This window comes from Rattus norvegicus, chromosome 10 (assembly GCF_036323735.1).
Source record: "Rattus norvegicus strain BN/NHsdMcwi chromosome 10, GRCr8, whole genome shotgun sequence".
NCBI classification, from domain to species: Eukaryota; Metazoa; Chordata; class Mammalia; order Rodentia; family Muridae; genus Rattus; species Rattus norvegicus.
Genome location: NC_086028.1, coordinates 36794969 through 36810834, shown reverse-complemented (window position 1 = coordinate 36810834; position 15866 = coordinate 36794969). Strand labels below are relative to the sequence as shown.

The following is a 15866-nucleotide window of genomic DNA, read 5'->3' as shown; positions in this document are numbered from 1 at the left end:
TAAATTATCAGAAGAGCAGAGAAGCATTTGGAGGTGAGAAGAGAATGAGGGCATGTGACAGAAAAAGATGAGAGTAGTTCCAGAAAGGGATGGTGATTCATGATGACAAATGAGACACAAAGGTCAAGGGGAAAAGACTGGAAGAAAGCCACAGAGCTGAGTGATTAGGGAGATAGGTGAAGCCCAGCCAAGCTGGCTTTCATGACTGCTGAAATGGGAGCCATACCTAGTTGGTAAACGGGTCAGATTTCATTCTACTCTTCAAGGCATCAATGCAGTAGGGCATGCCCTCTCCTCTCCGCTACATCCTCTGCTTCCTTTTGAAAGGAAGTAAGTTCCACACAGTCAAACTCATGAGCCACCAGTTGCCACCTTTCTGTTTCTGACTCTGCCTCATCCTATGAGTGTTACACCACAGATTTCAGAACCCAGGCACCTAGTTATTGATTCAGTTGCAATGCATAGCATGCTTGTGGTTGGTGGCCAGAGACTCGAGTGGCAGCAATCCTGTCAGCAGATGCTACCTGCTGAGAAACGGTGTGACCATCCCTGGCTCATATTTCTCCCAGGGTAACAGTGGTAGCCTAGTGATTCTGCATTTGAAAGTCTGCTCAAGAAAGAGCTCTCATTTTAATAAGTGTCAGCCTCTGTGAAGCCTGGAGATGCCTACAATAAGTGGCAACCAACACACCATAGCCATGTCTTTAAGAACTCCATGAGCAGAGTGGTGGCGCACACCTTTAGTCCCAGTACTCTCCAGGCATAGGCAGGTGGATTCTGAGTTCTGGGGCACCTTAGTCTATAAAGAGAGACCCAGGCCAGCCAGGGTAAGACCCTGTAAGACAAGCAGAGACAAGAAAATTAACAATGAACTCCGTGAATGTGCAAAAATTCTGAAGAAAAGACCCAAAACAATGTAAATCTGGGGGAAAAAAGAAAACAAAACCTATGGCCTGTGGTCAGGACGGCCACCAACTGCAGCACTGATGTTGCCTGTGGGAGGAGGCCACTAGAGGGCCACTGTGCCTACACACTGAAGGACTTTCCAAGGACAGGAGGAGACATGCATGCTTATCCTTAGGATTATTGTATTATTTATGAATATGGGTGTTTTACCCCTGCACCACTTGCATGCCTGGTGCTGGCAATTGGCAGGAGAAAAGTGTTGGATCCCCTGAAATTGGATTTACAGACGGTTGTGAGCCACCATGTGGTCACTGGGAATTGAACTCAGGACCTCTGGAAGAGCAGTCAGTGCTCTGAACCTCTAGGTTATCTCTCCAGCCATATCTTTTTAAATTCTAAATTCATATGGGCATGGTAGCTCAGACTTGTGTTCTCAAATACATGGGAAGGTGAGGGAGGAGGATTGTGAGTTGGGGCCAGCCTGGACTACACAACAAAACTGAAGTCAGCCTGGGTTACATTACATAAGAAGCAAACACACAAACACCCTCTGAACACAGAGTCTCTTATTCTAGAGAAACATCATGTACACACAGAGCAGACGCTGGGTTGTTACTGCCTGTCCCAGCTTCATGTCTAAACAAATGGAACTCCTCAGACAACATGCCACAGAGCAGAGGGCACATCCATGCTGAATTTATTCCCAAAGTAAAGATGTCACAATGTGCTCTGACAACTTACCGAGCAAAACCAAACAAAGAGCACAGCTTGCCTTCCCGAGAGGAATTCTACAAGTAACTGCTTGATCAGGACAAAGCTACTATGTCTTGTGTCTGTTAGGTCTGGTTTCAGGAACCCTCACAATAGTGCCAAAACATGGGAGTTCAGTGGTTAAGATAAGCACTTGCCGTTCTTCCAGAGGACCCAGTCTCTGTTTCTAGCATTTATTTGACAGCTCACAACTGTCTGAAACTCCAGTTCCAGGGAATCTGATGCCCTCTCTGGCTTGTGCATGAGGCCAGCACATGGTGCACACACATACATGCAGGCAAAACACTCATATACACTAAAACAACTTAATGTCTCTCAGGAAAAAAACTATTCTCTTTAATGTTAATTTACTTTGTGTATGTAAATCGCTTCTCGGCCTTTTGGCTAAGATCAAGTATACTTTGTGTATGTAAGTTATTGTCTCATTTTCCAACTGGAAAACCTGAGGCAACATAACAATGCACACACACACACACACAGTTACCCAGTTAAGAAATGGTAAAGAGTGGGTTCGGTCCCCAGCTACGAAAAAAAAAAAATGGTAAAGAGGGTTGAGAGATGACTCAGCAGTTTGGCTGCTCTTCCAAAGAACCTGGGCTCAATTCACAGCACCCATAAGGTGGCTCATTACCACCTGTAATTACAGATTTAGGGGATCAGATGTCCTCTTGTAGCTTTTGTGGGCACCAGGCAAACATGTGGCACACAGACATACATGAGGCCAAACAATCATACACTTAAAATTTAAAGAGATTGTAAAGGTGAGGCTGGAGAGATGGCTCAAAGGTTAAGAGCACTGACTGCTCTTCCAGAGGTCCTGAGTTCAATTCCCAGCAACCACATGGTGGCTCACAACCATCTATACTGAGATTTGGTGCCCTCTTCTGGCATGCAGGTAGAACTCCATCAGTCAATCGATCTTAAGGGGAGAAAAAGCAATGGTAAGGTGCTGACCACTGAGTACTGCCTTTTCACACAGTCACTCTGATGCTCATCTGGACTCTGATGGTTTCACCCTATGGCTTTTACTAAAAGAGGAGTGTTTGCTCAATACAATTTTTCAATGAAAGGATCTGCAGACTTATATAGATCTAACAGTTTCAATGAGTGTTCTGATCTTTCTAGATGGATTTGAGGAAGAGTGAAGGTGAAATGGCTTTTCAAACTAAAAAACAACCCGAGGGCCACTGATGGCCAAGTGACCCCATAATAAATCTTGTTTGTCACAGGCATTTTAGCATGATACAGTGCATTTCAATGTAATAATTAGAAATTACCCCAAGGAGCTGCCAAAGTGTCAGCACTGCCTGGACCACACGAAAGCTGGTCTAGGGTTTGGTTTGAAACATCCCAAGATTTGGAATCATTCCCCTGAGGAACCGATCCCAAAGCTTGACTTTTTATTACATCCTCATTTAGGCAATTTTGAGCAAAAAGCACTGATGGATTCAGTACCCATCTTCAGAACCCAGCCTAGTCCAAAAGGGTGGGGACTCAACTACTTGCCCTCCCTCCTACCAGGAGGTCTGAAAGGGCTGGACCTTGGGCTCCCTCTGGAGGAGACTTTTGTGAGGAAGTCATATGTAGCCCATCTGACAGGACCTATATAATCTATATTCTGGGATGCAGAAAACGAAACAAATCTACCCCACTGCATCTAGGCTCAGTAGCGTGTGCTTGTGGTCCAAGCTACACAAGAAGGGCAGTCAAAAGAGTTTTCACAAGCTCAGGACTTCAGGACAAACCTGTGCTACAGTGAGACCCTGTGTCAAACAACAAGTCAAACCCGTTGGCTTCTTGTGCTCTCTGGAGGACTTAGCATATGTGGTGCTTACATTTCGCTCACCACAAATCGACTGTTCCTGAGTGTATTCTGAGTACTGCTCTAGGCACAGGGAGTCCAACAGTGAACAACGCAGCAGACCCTGCTCATCGGAAGGAAGGTAAATTTCAGTACGCAAGACAAACAGCATAAAAGAGCAGCAGACTGCCGAGTGCTGCACAAAACTCACTCGTAGAGCATATGGGAGTGGGGGTGGAGTTGGAAGCAGCAGGGCTGCTTATACGGAAGCACAGACGGGCAGCAGGCTTTCCTGGAAGAGTGGACAGTGGGGAGACTCTGCAGGCGCAGCATTAGGGGTGGGGTTTGTAAGCAGGAAGACTGAGGACCAAGGGCACTGGACTACTGACCCTCTGGGTCAGGGTGGAAGGACAGGAAAGCGGCAAGTGAGAGCAAAGGGGGAGGGGCAGACTGTGGGGAGGCGATCACCTAACCCACGTGTGCTGACAAAGCAACACATTCGAGGGCTTTTAGGAGCATCTGGTCGTGCACTGGGAAGAAACTGAAGGCTGATTTCTACCAAGCCTGAGCAAGGGGTGTCATACCAAACAAAGGAGAGTGAAGTGGTTACACCCTGGAGCTGCTTCTAAACAGACCTGAAAGGATGGAGATAAGAGAGGAGTAGAAATTAACTCATTTGTCCTGAGCAACAATTAGAATGGAGTTGCTGTCACCTGGGATTGTGGGAATACTGAGGGAGAGAGGACATGGTCTGAGACCCCGCCATCCATGCACTGAGGTGGAGAGGCCTCTTACATGTTTCAATGGCCCTGTTAGACACTTGAAAACCTGAATGTGGAGTTTTGGGACATCTAGGCTATACAGGAATAATTTGTTCTTTTTGTAATTGAAGACATTTTAAAGATGAATGATGTTAGCTTGCCAGGTTGTCCAAAATAAGGAATCAAAACTACAGGTACATACATGAGAGTCTCAAAAACAAAACAATGCCAACAACAACACACAGAGAGAAGAAATGAAAAGTAACCTATAACAACTCTTTCTTACCAATTCTAAAGTAGAAACTAATCTACTAGCTAAACTTGACTACAGCACAGCCTGAAGAGCTTGCTAACTAGTTTTCTCATCAGTGCCGCCTGGGTGCTACCCATCACAGATGCACACTGCTGGTTAGGTTGTCTGACCTCAGGATTACTTTGTCAGAAAAAAAGAATTGTTGTAGACCCGTCTCCATGGTCACAGTTCATCAGCTTTCCTGCCTCTGCAGGAAAAGAAAGTTGTTGGAGATTGTAACATAGAGAGTAGTTTCTTCTGTGTTCTGCTTTGCCTTCCATTAACCAAGGGCTGCTTTCTTGAACTCCCACAGCCCAGCATTAATATGTGTTTTTATGTGTAGTGTTTTTTTAAAAAATTAATTTTATTTAAAATTAAAAAAATATATTTATTTTACTTATATGAGTCCCCTGTGGCTGTCTTCAGATATACCAGAAGAGGGCATCAGATCCTATTATAGATGGTTGTGAGCCACCATGTGGTTGCTGGTAATTGAACTCAGGACTTCTGGAAGAGCAATCAGTTCTCTTGACCACTGAGCCATCTCTCCAACCCTTATTTAAAAAAATATAAAGAATGTTTTCTCATTTATAATCATCTTGAACTGCAGTTTCTCATTCACCTAAGATAACTCGATTATTTCCCTATACATTTCTGAGGACTGTTTTAGTAACATGGCCCTATCTCCCTGTAGGGGTCTTTAATTTGCACTTCAGACAGTATGGTTCTGAACTTGGGCAGCTTTCCTTCTCTGGATGCTCCTACACACTGGTGTAATGTGTTCCTATGTCTATGTACTGAATGACACAGGCCAGAAGAGAGGGTCAGATCTCCAGGAACTGTTACTACAGGCAGTTATGAGCCTGTGGGGCTGCTGGGAACCAAACTCAGCTCTTTCACAAGAATAGCAAGAACTCTTAGTCACTAAGCCATCTTCTGGCCCCATATGCTTTTTTGGGGTGAGAGGTGTGCTTTTTTTAACATAGGCCCCCATGTGTGCCACATGGCTGGTTTATGCAACACAAGAGACTGAACCCAGGGTTTCATACATGTTAGGCGAGCACTGGACCAATTATGCTGCCTCCCTGACTCTGAATCAAAACTTCTCTAAGACGCCCAAAACCACACAGGCTATGCAGTACTCTTGGTTGCACACTAGAACTTAATGGTGAGCCCCCACTCCTAAAGTCACCACATACTTTTGTCCCAGGTCCTGGAGAAATCAAGTTGGTACTTACCAAGAATGTTTCTTCCCAGCTGGCTAGCTAGCATAGTCCTGGAAGGTGCTGTGCAGACTGCTGAGGGGGGAAAGTCATCAGCAGGCTGACCTAGCTATGGACCTGTGCACTACAATAATGACTGGTACGGCAAGAGATGCAGTGTGGCCATAGGCAGTATGACTGTGGTAGGGATAAATAACTGCTTGTGACTACAATTAAGGTCTGCAAAGTGGAAAAGGCATACCTGGTACTGTAAATCTAGCTAAGAACCCATGACCTGAAGTTCATACACCCCAGAGCTAAACCTATTCTTCTACTAAGTGCACATATAGTATCAACCTGTCCTCTCAAGTCATTCCTTCATCCCTATAGATTAGTGTGGCTCTCGGGACTCTAGAGAGATGTTTCTTTATGCCATGAATGGTGGTTAATCCAGAAACTCACAACTGGTCAAAGTGCAGAGAAGAAATGGCAGGGGAGTATTTGTTCATCTACAAATGGGACATCTGTACCATCCGGTCTTCCATGAGGCTCAGAGAACATCATGGGAGAAGGGGCAGAGGGACTGAAGGAGCAGCAGAAGTCAGGCAGGACCAGAGTGAGACAGTGTCTTCTAGACCAGTCAGAGCTGCAGCTGTGGCTGCTTGCACAGGGTCAAGCCAGTTACTCTAGCATGAGGGTGAAGGGCTCACGAGTCCTCAACCCTAACTGTGTAGCTTTGGACAACTGAAGCTTCTAGACAAAAGGAATCAGTTTTCTTCAAGGGTGTGGCCCCTGTGGGTTGCTAATACTCCAGTGGATGCCCTTATCCCCAGAAGAATATAGGCAGCACAAATTGAATTGACAGGTTATTAAAAATAAAAAAACATATTATATGACATGAAATTGTGTGTGCAGTAGGAAAGTGAGGTGAATCTGGAAGGAGTTATAGAAATGAGTAAGAAGTGAATAGGATCAAAACACAGTCTGAGATTCTCAGGGAATTAATAAAAGTAGTATATGAAAAAAGACTTTCCTATGTTAAACACACAGCACAGTATATTATTAAATAAATTGTGGTTTCTTGCTGGGTGTAGTGGCGCATGCCTTTAATCCAAGTACTCAGGAGGCAGAGGCAGGCGGATCTCTGAGTCTGAGGCCATCCTGGTCTACAGAGCGAGTTCAGGACAGTCAGGACTATACAGAGAAACTGTCTTAAAGGACAAAAATTTGTTTTGTTTTCTTTTTCATGTTTATTTAGTAACTAGGAAACTAGACAAAAGTATGGTAAAACATCAAGTATGACAATTTTATAATTTTTACAGAGTAAAAAACAATTTAGAATTTTGGTAGTGCTTTGGTTTAAATATATCCTTCAAAAGCTCATGTTTGGAGCATGCCTATACTTTGAGCATTCAGGAGACTGAGGCAGGAGGATTGCTCCAAGACTTAGGCTAGCCTGGATACTAAATAGAGAGTACTAGGTCAGCTGAGGCTATATATAATAAGAGTCTTAATACAAAACAACAAAAGGCCCAAATCTTAGCTCAGTGGTAAAGAGCTTGCCTAGCACATGTGCATCCCGAATCATTTCTCAGCATCCCCAGGTTAAAAAGAAGTTACTGTGCTATAAGCTGGAGAAGTTCGGTCCTGGTTCTACCTCCCAACCCTGTGCTTCCAGAAATAAGGCTCAGATTCAAAGTACATTTACAAATACCTTGGCCATATAACTAGGCTCTTCTCTGACTAGAATCATAACAACAGAAGTCATTTATTCTGATCTACATTCTGCCACGTGGCTGGTTACCTATGCTCAGGCACCACGCCTCTGTCTCCTCACATCTTCCCCAGCCAGATCTTCCCTGAACCTGGCTCTATTCCAGAATTCTTTTTGCCTCCCAGATGTCCCATCTCCTACTTCGTGCCTAGGCAATAAGCAATAGGATTTTCAGTTGACAGGTGATGCATCCATACAATACACAAGATATTCTCTCTACAAAAAGCTTAATCTGGGGCTAGAGAAATGGCTCAGTAGTTAAGGGCACTGACTGCTCTTCCAGAAGTCCTGAGTTCAATTCCCAGCAACCACAACCACATGGTGGATTACAACCATTGGTAATGGGATCTCCAATGCCCTCTTCTGGTATGTCTGAAGTCAGCAACAATGTACTAACATATATAAAATAAATAAATCTTAAAAAAAAAAAAGCTTAATCAAACTAATATGTCAATGACATTAGGCAGCTGGGGCCTTCAGGAGGTAATTCAGAATGGACAAAGTCATGAAATGGCACCTCCATGATGTACTGCCACTCCACGGAGTGCCCTCCACCTCTTGCTCAACTGTAGCAAGGCCCTCCCAGACACTGAACAGATTTTGGCCAGTATCAGTGGACTTTTAGCTTCCAGAACTATGAGCTAAAAAATCTTTGTTTTTTTATGTTAACTAACTACCCAGTCTGTATTATTCAGCAACAGAAAACAGCCCAGGATAGAAAGAAAACCTTTTCCAGGTGTGCATTGTTTCTTCAGGAAATTCTTCTGGCTAAATGGAAAGAACGATTAGCCTAGGGGAGTCAGAGAATGCAGGCAACTCAAGGAATTTAACCTAGGAACATCATATCACTGTCATCATATCACTGGTGTTATCAAAGTACTATAAATGCTTCACTGCTGACAACAGAATGTCTTTCATCATGTGATGGCAACGAGTGGTTGCTAAGACAACAGATATGAAGGTTCATCGAGCATCCACTTGAAGAGGCCAGTGCTTTCCAGGAGACCCTGGCTTATGAGGGCTCTCAGCAGGCTAAGAGCGCTGTGAGCAGGGCACATCATGTGACTACCCACTCAGTAATTGTAGCAAGGAAGGAAGCAGGTAGAGAAGGTGATTTTATAATTTCAAATCACAGCATCAAAATAACACAGTTTTTAGAAGAAAGAGAAAAATGGTTAAAATTTTGCTAGCAAAACCAAAAAAGCAGATGATGCTGATGTAGATGGGATGGACAGCTATCTTAGCAGCGACCTACGTTACAGTCTATTGTATATCAAATAAAAAGGAAGGACTTGTCAAGGTTGTATTTTTAAGATTACTTAAAATACAAAGAACTATCGGGAAAAAAAAAATCTGTTCCTCTTCAAATTCTTCCCCTCACAATCGCCATCTCCACCCTAAAATTAAAAACCAAGCCAGGGATAAGAAATGTAAATATCTTCTGTCAAAGCCGTGACTGTACTAATGTTACACTAAAGTCGATCTACTAAATGGTAAGCGAAGTCCCATCCTTTAAACCAAACTACAAGACAAGACCCAATGTCTGACCAGCATGTTTGGTGTGGAACCCAACTTCTGCTCATGCTTATCTTCTTTGCTTTCAGAATACTTGGGCACCTAGACATTGGGACTCTGTGTTACATATTGACACTGGGACACTCTGTGTAACACATTGACACTGGGACTCTGTGTTACATATTTACACTGGGACACTCTGTTACATTTTGACACTGGGACACTCTGTGTTACACATTGACACTGGGACTCTGTTACATATTGACACGGGAACACTCTGTGTTACATATTTACACTGGGACACTCTGTGTTACATATTGACACTGGGACACTCTGTGTTACATATTGACACTGGGACACTCTGTGTTACATATTGACACTGGGACACTCTGTGTTACATATTGACACTGGGACACTCTGTGTTACATATTGACACTGGGACACTCTGTGTTACATATTGACACTGGGACACTCTGTGTTACATATTTACACTGGGACACTCTGTGTTACATATTTACACTGGGACACTCTGTGTTACATATTTACACTGGGACACTCTGTGTTACATATTTACACTGGGACACTCTGTGTTACATATTTACACTGGGACACTCTGTGTTACATATTGACACTGGGACACTCTGTGTTACATATTGACACTGGGACACTCTGTGTTACATATTGACACTGGGACACTCTGTGTTACATATTTACACTGGGACTCTGTGTTACATATTTACACTAAGACTCTGTGTTACATATTGACGCTGGGACACTCTGTGTTACATATTTACACTGGGACTCTGTGTTACATATTTACACTGGGACACTCTGTATTACATATTGACACTGGGACACTCTATTACATATTGACACTGGGACACTCTGTGTTACATATTTACACTGGGACACTCTGTATTACATATTGACACTGGGACACTCTGTGTTATATATTTACACTGGGACACTCTGTGTTACATATTTACACTGGAACTCTGTGCTACATATTTACACTGGGATTCTGTGTTACATATTGACACTGGGACACTCTATTACATATTTACACTGGGGCACTCTGTGTTACATATTTACACTGGGACACTCTGTATCATGTTATTTTTTTATTTTATGCATATGTGTACACTGTAGCTGCCATTGGACACACCAGAAGAGGGCACATCAGACCCCATTAAAGATGGCTGTGAGCTATCATGTGGTTGCTGGAAATTGAATTAAGAGCAGTCAGTGCTCTTAACCACTGAGTCGTCTCTCCAGACCCCTCTGTGCTACATATTTACATTAGGATGATTACATATTTTCACTGGAACTTCCTGTGTTATATATTCAAACTGGGTTTCTGTATTATATATTCTCCTTGGGACTCTGTATTATGTACTTACATTGGGACTCTCTGTATTATATGTTCACCTTGGGACTATATATATTTTATACTTACATTAGGATGCTCTGTTTTATATGTTTATATTGGTACTCTCTATATTATATATTTACACTGGGACTCTCTGTTACATATTAAGTAACTTTCCCTTTTATAATTATAAAGCTCTAAATCAAATCCAGGAGTAAAGACTAATCAACATGCTGGATGATTAAACAAAGTTACATGATTTGATATGAAACGTATTTCTATTAACAGGCATTTGTGAATTTAACATTCAAATTAAGAAAACAAGAACATTATTAGAAATTTGAAAGCAAAAATAGGAGACCACACCCAGCTATTCAGGCTTTGATGCTAGTCAGCATTTCTGTGCATTTAACACTGACAAAAACAAAGGGTTGCTTTAACCACACACAATTCTAGGATCCCCTGAATTTTCATCTGCCACACTTTCTAGTCTACACTGAGCAGGTTCCTCTCTCTTTAGGCTGGTGCGTTTCTTGTGTTCTAAAAACAAACAGGAAGTGGTGAGTCACTGGCTAAGGAAACCAGGCTAAGATAAAATACCTGTATTTTACTGCAGAGATTGCTCATAAGGGCACTGGGAGACTGGTGACAAAGGACTCCTCATTAGACAGAGCTACTTACCCTTGGCCTCCCCTCCCTGTGGGCTCTTTCCTTTCTTGACCAAGCTGCTCATTCACAGTCATGCACGGTTCTGTCTGATCAAAGAGCCCCTTCAGTATGGACCTTCATATGTCAATGTATTGCTAACAAAGACCCCTGAAAGAGTTGGGTACACAGCTAGGAAGTGCTTGGATCTGATGAAGTAATAAAAAAAAAAAACCAAGCAATGGAAGCTAAGAGGAGAACAAGAAAGTTGTCATTCCCTGTCCTCTGGTTTTGTTTGTCTTGGTGTACTGGAGACCAAGCTGATGCCAGGCAAGCAGTAGGTGCTACACTCCTAGGTCCTCCTCATGTTTTGAAAAGTATGTTATACTCTCTCAAACTAAAAATAAACCACAGACTGAAAATTTAGAAGATCAGATTTTGAGATAGGGTCTCACTATGAAGTTCTGGCTGGCCTGGAATTCACTATGTAGAACAGACTGTTCTCAAACTCACAGTGACTCACCTGCTCTGCCCCTCAAGTGTTGGTATTAAAGGCATGTGAAAGCATACATGACTAAGGACATTTTTACATAGATCTATTTTGTGTGTGAATGATGTTCGTGTTAAGGTCAGGGCCAGCTTGTGAGGCCTGGTTCGTTCTTTCTGCTCTGTCATTCTAGAACTAGACCTCGGGTCTTCCAACCTGACAGCATCTTTACGTACTGAATCATCTCACCAGCTCAGGAATTTTCTTAATTTTGGTGTTAACTCACCAAGATGTGTTCAGATTAGTGCTGTCGGTCTCAGCTATGCACTAGAGCTTCTGAATGGAGTACAGATAAGTTCTGGGCAACACTGACAGCTCCTGGTTGCTTCCAATAACTACAATTGGTTTCTATTACTCTTTTTAAGAAATAATAAATTCCACACCTTTTCAGAAATTCCACACCATGTAAACATCTGAGAGAACTGTTTGGATTCATTTATCCTGTGTGCATATGTGGTCTGGGCTCCTGGGCCTTTCACGGAATAGCAGCATGAACAGTGGCACATCACAACTCTCTGCAGATCCAAGATCCCTAACTCACCCAATGAGCCAACACATTTGCAAATGGTGTACTACGTAGATTTCCCGGACATGAGTACATCCCTTAAGTGCACAAGCTTAAAGAATCTTGTGACTTATAATGAACTAAAGGAACTTATAATGTTCCTTAATGGCTTTCCTGTTCAATAACAGCTTTGGTTCTGCAAAGTAGGTTGTGACATACACAAGTAGTACTGGGACTGTCAAAACAAGGCTATTGCTCTAAACATCAAAATGGAGACACCTTATAGGATTTCAGGAAAATCTATACATACACACATATGCATATATGTATGTGTGTATGTGTGTGTGTGTGTGTGTGTGTGTGTGAGTGTGTGAGTGTGTGTTTTCTCGTTTTCTCTGAGACAAAGTCTTATGGCCCAGGATGGCCTCAAAGTCACTGAAGAGGACCTTTAACTTCTGATCCTTCTGCCTCTACTTCTCAAGTGCTGCGATTAGAGATCTGTACACCTGATTTACTGGAGCTACAGCCTTGTGTGTGCAGGGTCAGCACACTGCCAACTGAGCTACACGACCTTCCCATAATTTTAATTTACTCAATTTTCTTTAATAAAGCAGGAATAACTATCATGAATGGGAATAATAAAATTGATAAATTATGCACACGATGACCTCACTAGGAAATCCAAGGCCACCTGGATGCTGAGACTCACTGTTGGTTTACTCTCCTTCCCTTCAGAGAAGGCATTCAAATGGATGTTGATGACAGCAAGATTTCTGAGTAAAATCTAAGAATTACTGTGGTGGGTGGGGTTGGAGACAGGACAACAGCTAGGGAACAGTGGCAGACAGAAAACTGGAAGAACACAGAAGGGAAAAGCCAAAGGCAAACACAGTGGTACTACACAGGGCAGTCAGCCACAACTCATCCCATGGTATGGATCACCTGAACCACACTGGATGGTGAACACACCACAGCTGCTCTGTCCTGGATGCTGTATGTTCTAATCATTGAAAAGTCAACAGAGGGCGGCTGTTTACTACTACAGAAACTAACACTTAGAAGCTTTCAGTAGTTGGTTGTAAGAACATAAATAACTGGGTATGGTGTTACACGCCTTTAATCCCATCATTGGGGAGGCAGAGGGAGAAAGACCTCTGTGAATTCCAGAACAGCCAGAGCTACACAGTGAGACCCTGTATCAAAAAGCCAAAAATACATATAAATAAAGTAAGATTAAAAACAGACCTGTTTCTAAAGTTTAAAGATTATAAAAGTTTTAATTTTTATAAACTTTCCAATAGTAACTAAATTTAAACACTCAGTAAAGACAAAACGACATTCTATAAAGAATATTAAGTGTTTACCTCTTGTTTTTCTTGATTTGAGTCCATACTAAGTAAAGTTGGTATTTTAGGTGAATCCGTTTTCTTTGATTCTCTCTTCAGCACTTTTATCTGTTTAACTTTTGGAGAAAAAAAAAAACAACATAATTTGTTGGCCCTTCCTTGAAATTATAATTTCCTCTCAAGGGCTTCAGGTAGGTGTATCCCAGCAGTCATTAAGCCCACTTTAGAACTCAAGTCTCAAAGGAACTGAGTAACTGAGTTGTAAGATATGGTATTTTATTTTGTGATCTCACAAGAGCAAGTCTCTATTTTCATCAGGGGACTCTCAAATTGTACATTCTATATTTTATACCTTGCTATTATATCACATTTCGATTAGGTGTCTGTTTTCTAAGGAAAGGAAAAACTTTTGCTCACAACAATAAATTTTATTTTAAAATAAATATCTGCTTAATTTTATCTGAATATATTTATTATTCATTTGTTTAAGGGTGGGGCCAGTCCTTTCCTTCTATGGTGTAAATCTCATGATCAAACTCAGGTCACTAAAGCTTAGCATCGGGCTGGAGAGAGGGCTCAGTGGTTAAGAGCATTGACTGCTCTTCCAGAGGTCCTGAGTTCAAGTCCCAGCAACCACATGGTGGCTTAAACCATCTGTAATGGGATCTGATGCCCTCTTCTGGTGTGTCTGATGACAGTGACAGTGTACTCATATAAATAAAAAGAAAGAAAGAGGGGCTGGGGATTTAGCTCAGTGGTAGAGCGCTTACCTAGGAAGCACAAGGCCCTGGGTTCGGTCCCCAGCTCCGAAAAAAAGAACCAAAAAAAAAAAAAAAAAAAGGCTTAGCATCAAGTGCCTTTACCTGCTGAGCTATCTCACCAGCCCTTAAGATAAAGCTTAAATTTATGACAAATTCTACATTCAGAAAGAAATCTACCAAAATCCCAGCATGTCCAGAACATGTAGAACATGGGCAACTGAGCAAGGAAGGTGCTTTACCCCACCTTCTGTGAAATTAGGTTCGTCTTCCTGAAATTCTATCCCAACATGTCAGCATTAAGCTAACAGAACATTTACCCTTTGGGGTTGTCTTTACCTTTCTTTAAAATGATCTTTACTAAGCCTCACCCTTGCTGAGCACAGCGGACCTTTAGTCCCAGCACTCTCTGAAGGAAGAGGCAGGCAGATCTCTATGAGTTCAGGCCAGCCTAGTCTATAGAGTGAGTTCTAGGACAGCCAGAAACACATAGACCCTAACAGAATAGAATAGAACAGAACAGAACAACAAAACAAAACAAAACAAAACAAACCAGAACAGAAGTCTGGCCCTCTACTTAGCTTACTTTTTCAAAGCAACTGGTTCCTTCTACAAAGACCCCAGCTAAGTGTTCTCACAGGCAGCCCCGCCCCTCGGGGGGCCACCTACTTACCCTCCATCCCTTTCATCTCCTTCGCCTGTATTGTGAACGGCAGCTCAGGGAAATGGAATTCTTTCCTGTCGCATTTGGAAAAATTCAGTTTTCTTTTGTTTCCACTTGCTATTTGGTCATTCTGACCTGTTCGCTCATTAAATGCACCTTTCTCTGTTTGGACCTAGACAAACAAGTACCAGTTAATGTGAAGAACTGTGGGTGACCAGCTATAGAGTCTTAAGCTTACAAATGCTGGCTATCTGGATGATGGAAAACAGTTCCAGAGATTATTTTAATAATCAAGAAGCAGAACAGACTTTACTGGTCACTGAGGCAAGGCATGCAGGTCAGGCGGCCTTCATCTTTTCTATAAGTCGCACCAAAACATCTGCTTAAGTTCTTTAATTTGTACCATTTCTTCATATAAAAAATTTTGGTTACCCCCCCCCCAAAAAAAAAGCAGAACAGAATGAAGTATGGTGGACTTGCCTGCAGTCCCAGCACTTGGGAGTCAGGCAGAAGGATTTCGAGTTCAAGGCCAGCCTAGGATACATAGTGAGATCCTAAGAAAACAAAAGCAAAACAACACACAAACCAACAGACTAGAGCAACACTCAACACAGAAGCAGCGAGTCTCCCAGGGAGGTTCTCCAGGTGAGGTTTTCAGTCCGTTTACTGCTCTTGATTTAAAGAACCACAACCTTGACTTTGTGGTTGTTGTTAAAGACAGGGTTTCTCTATGTAACAGCCCTGACTGTTCCTGGAATTCACTTCTGTAGACCAGGCTGACCTCAAACTAACAGAGGTCTTCCTGCTTCTGCCTCCTGCATGTTGGGATCAAAGGTGTGCGCCACTGCCTGGATGTTTCAATTTATGTTATAATAAATAATGCTGTGCCTTGAATGTTATAAACTGATTGTGTTATGTAAAGAAATGATGAGCAAAAAAGAGAAAGAATGGCTAGCATTTCTAGAGCAAGGCAACTACATCTATTTGGCAAGTGTTTTTAATCCATAAAG

At 42.4% G+C, this 15866-nt stretch overlaps 1 protein-coding gene across 27 annotated transcripts in view; it reads right to left on the bottom strand.

The window, feature by feature from the left end:
• Nucleotides 1-15866, bottom strand: part of Cdkl3 (cyclin-dependent kinase-like 3) — a 94785-nt gene that overhangs the window by 39363 nt on the left and 39556 nt on the right. For 16 of the 27 annotated variants that reach the window (XR_010055233.1, XR_010055235.1, XR_010055234.1 and 13 more), the window contains 2 exons: nt 14866-15028; nt 13453-13550 (listed from right to left, as the gene is read on the bottom strand). Coding sequence is in view for 19 of the 27 variants with exons in the window: in XM_039086738.2 (XP_038942666.1) it covers nt 13453-13550; nt 14866-15028 (261 nt within the window). In the remaining 8 variants the exon portion in view is untranslated. Of the gene's footprint in view, nt 1-6959; nt 8905-11072; nt 11147-11171; nt 13282-13452; nt 13551-14865; nt 15029-15866 lie in introns of those variants that run through there. The other 11 variants (XM_063269760.1, XM_063269759.1, XM_008773889.4 and 8 more) reach the window with 6 other exon arrangements.